Source organism: Vicia villosa, linkage group LG7 (assembly GCF_029867415.1).
Source record: "Vicia villosa cultivar HV-30 ecotype Madison, WI linkage group LG7, Vvil1.0, whole genome shotgun sequence".
Classification (NCBI taxonomy): domain Eukaryota; kingdom Viridiplantae; phylum Streptophyta; class Magnoliopsida; order Fabales; family Fabaceae; genus Vicia; species Vicia villosa.
The window spans coordinates 37716140-37717386 of record NC_081186.1 but is presented as its reverse complement, the minus strand read 5'-3'; the positions used below and the strand labels follow the sequence as shown (position 1 = coordinate 37717386).

Below are 1247 nucleotides of genomic sequence, written 5' to 3'. Positions count from 1 at the left end.
CAAGTGGGTCAGATAGCACAACATCTGTCTCTACAGGCACAAAGTACTCTTCCGAGCTCAACTGTGATAAACCCGAAAAATCAAGAGAATGTGAATGTTGTCACAACAAGAAGTCAGAAGATGTCTGGATCTGAAGAGGTAAAGGAAAATGATGATGATGTCGTCATAGAGGTGGATTTGGAAGTGAGGGAAACTGAGAAAAGACCCAAAGAAGTCGTGACACCGGTAAAGCCAAATGAAGAAAAAATTTAAAAAAAGGCTAAACCGGTGATCAATTTTCCATTCCCTACTAGAGTGGCAAAGAAGGATTCAAAAGAGAAAGAGTTTGAGAAGTTCACTACATTGTTCAAGAAGTTAGAGATAAATTTTCCCTTCTTTGAAGCACTTGAGCAAATGTCGTTGTACAGAAAATTTATGAAAGAAGTAATTGCAAAGAAGAAGCCTACGAGAGATGAACAAAAGAGAGTAATTGAAAAGTGCGGGAGAATCTCACCGGAAAGGAGAATCCCAATTAAGAAGAAAGATCCTGGAGCAGTTGCAATACCATGCACCATCAATGACATAAATTTTCCCAAGGTTTTGATCGATTCAGGTGCTAGTGTGAGTTTGATGCCTTTATCCATTTTCAAAAAGCTGGGTATTGGAACAGTAAGGGGAAAAGGAAAAAAGCTGAAATTTACGGATCACACCATCAAACAAGCGTACGGGGTGGCTGAAGACGTGTTGGTGGAAATTGACAAATTCATTTTTCCAGTGGATTTTGAGATCATGGATATTCCGGAAGATGAAGAAACACCTATCATTCTGGGTCGACCATTCATGCGTACTAGTGGATGCAACATTGACATTGAAACAGGTGCTCTGACCCTGAAATATTTTGATGAGAAGGTAACCTTAGAAGTGCTGATATCAAGAAACAGAGTGAAGGAAATGGACATCAACCTATAGTTGGCATGATCAAACTTGGAGAAGGGATGAAAAGTTCAACACTAAGTCCAAAAAAATTTTCACCCACAGTCTCCAATAAGGTATCCTATGAAGCTTTTATTCCTAAGTTCACGCCTAGGGTGAAGGCTAGAAAGGGTGACAAGGTTGGAAGTGACATAAAGCACAAAGTTTCCCGAAATTTTAAGCTTCATGAATTCGTGGTTGCTGAAAGGAAAGGAGACAAGGTGTGGAAGAGGAAGTACCCTCCCTAATGGGGATGGACCGTCGAGCCAGAGACGTTAAACGAAGTGCTACGTGGG

At 40.7% G+C, this 1247-nt stretch overlaps 1 protein-coding gene across 1 annotated transcript; it reads left to right on the top strand.

Annotated features, from left to right (window-relative positions):
• The first annotated feature begins 393 nt into the window (after positions 1 to 393).
• Positions 394 to 948, top strand: LOC131618889 (uncharacterized). The gene has a single exon (XM_058890044.1). The coding sequence runs from the start codon at positions 394 to 396 to the stop codon at positions 946 to 948; it is 555 nt and encodes a 184-aa protein (XP_058746027.1).
• The last annotated feature ends 299 nt before the right edge of the window (positions 949 to 1247 follow it).

Excerpts from the sequence above, each read along its gene's own strand:
- LOC131618889 (XM_058890044.1), top strand. The coding sequence starts at position 394 with ATGTCGTTGTACAGAAAATTTATGAAAGAAGTAATTGCAAAGAAGAAG.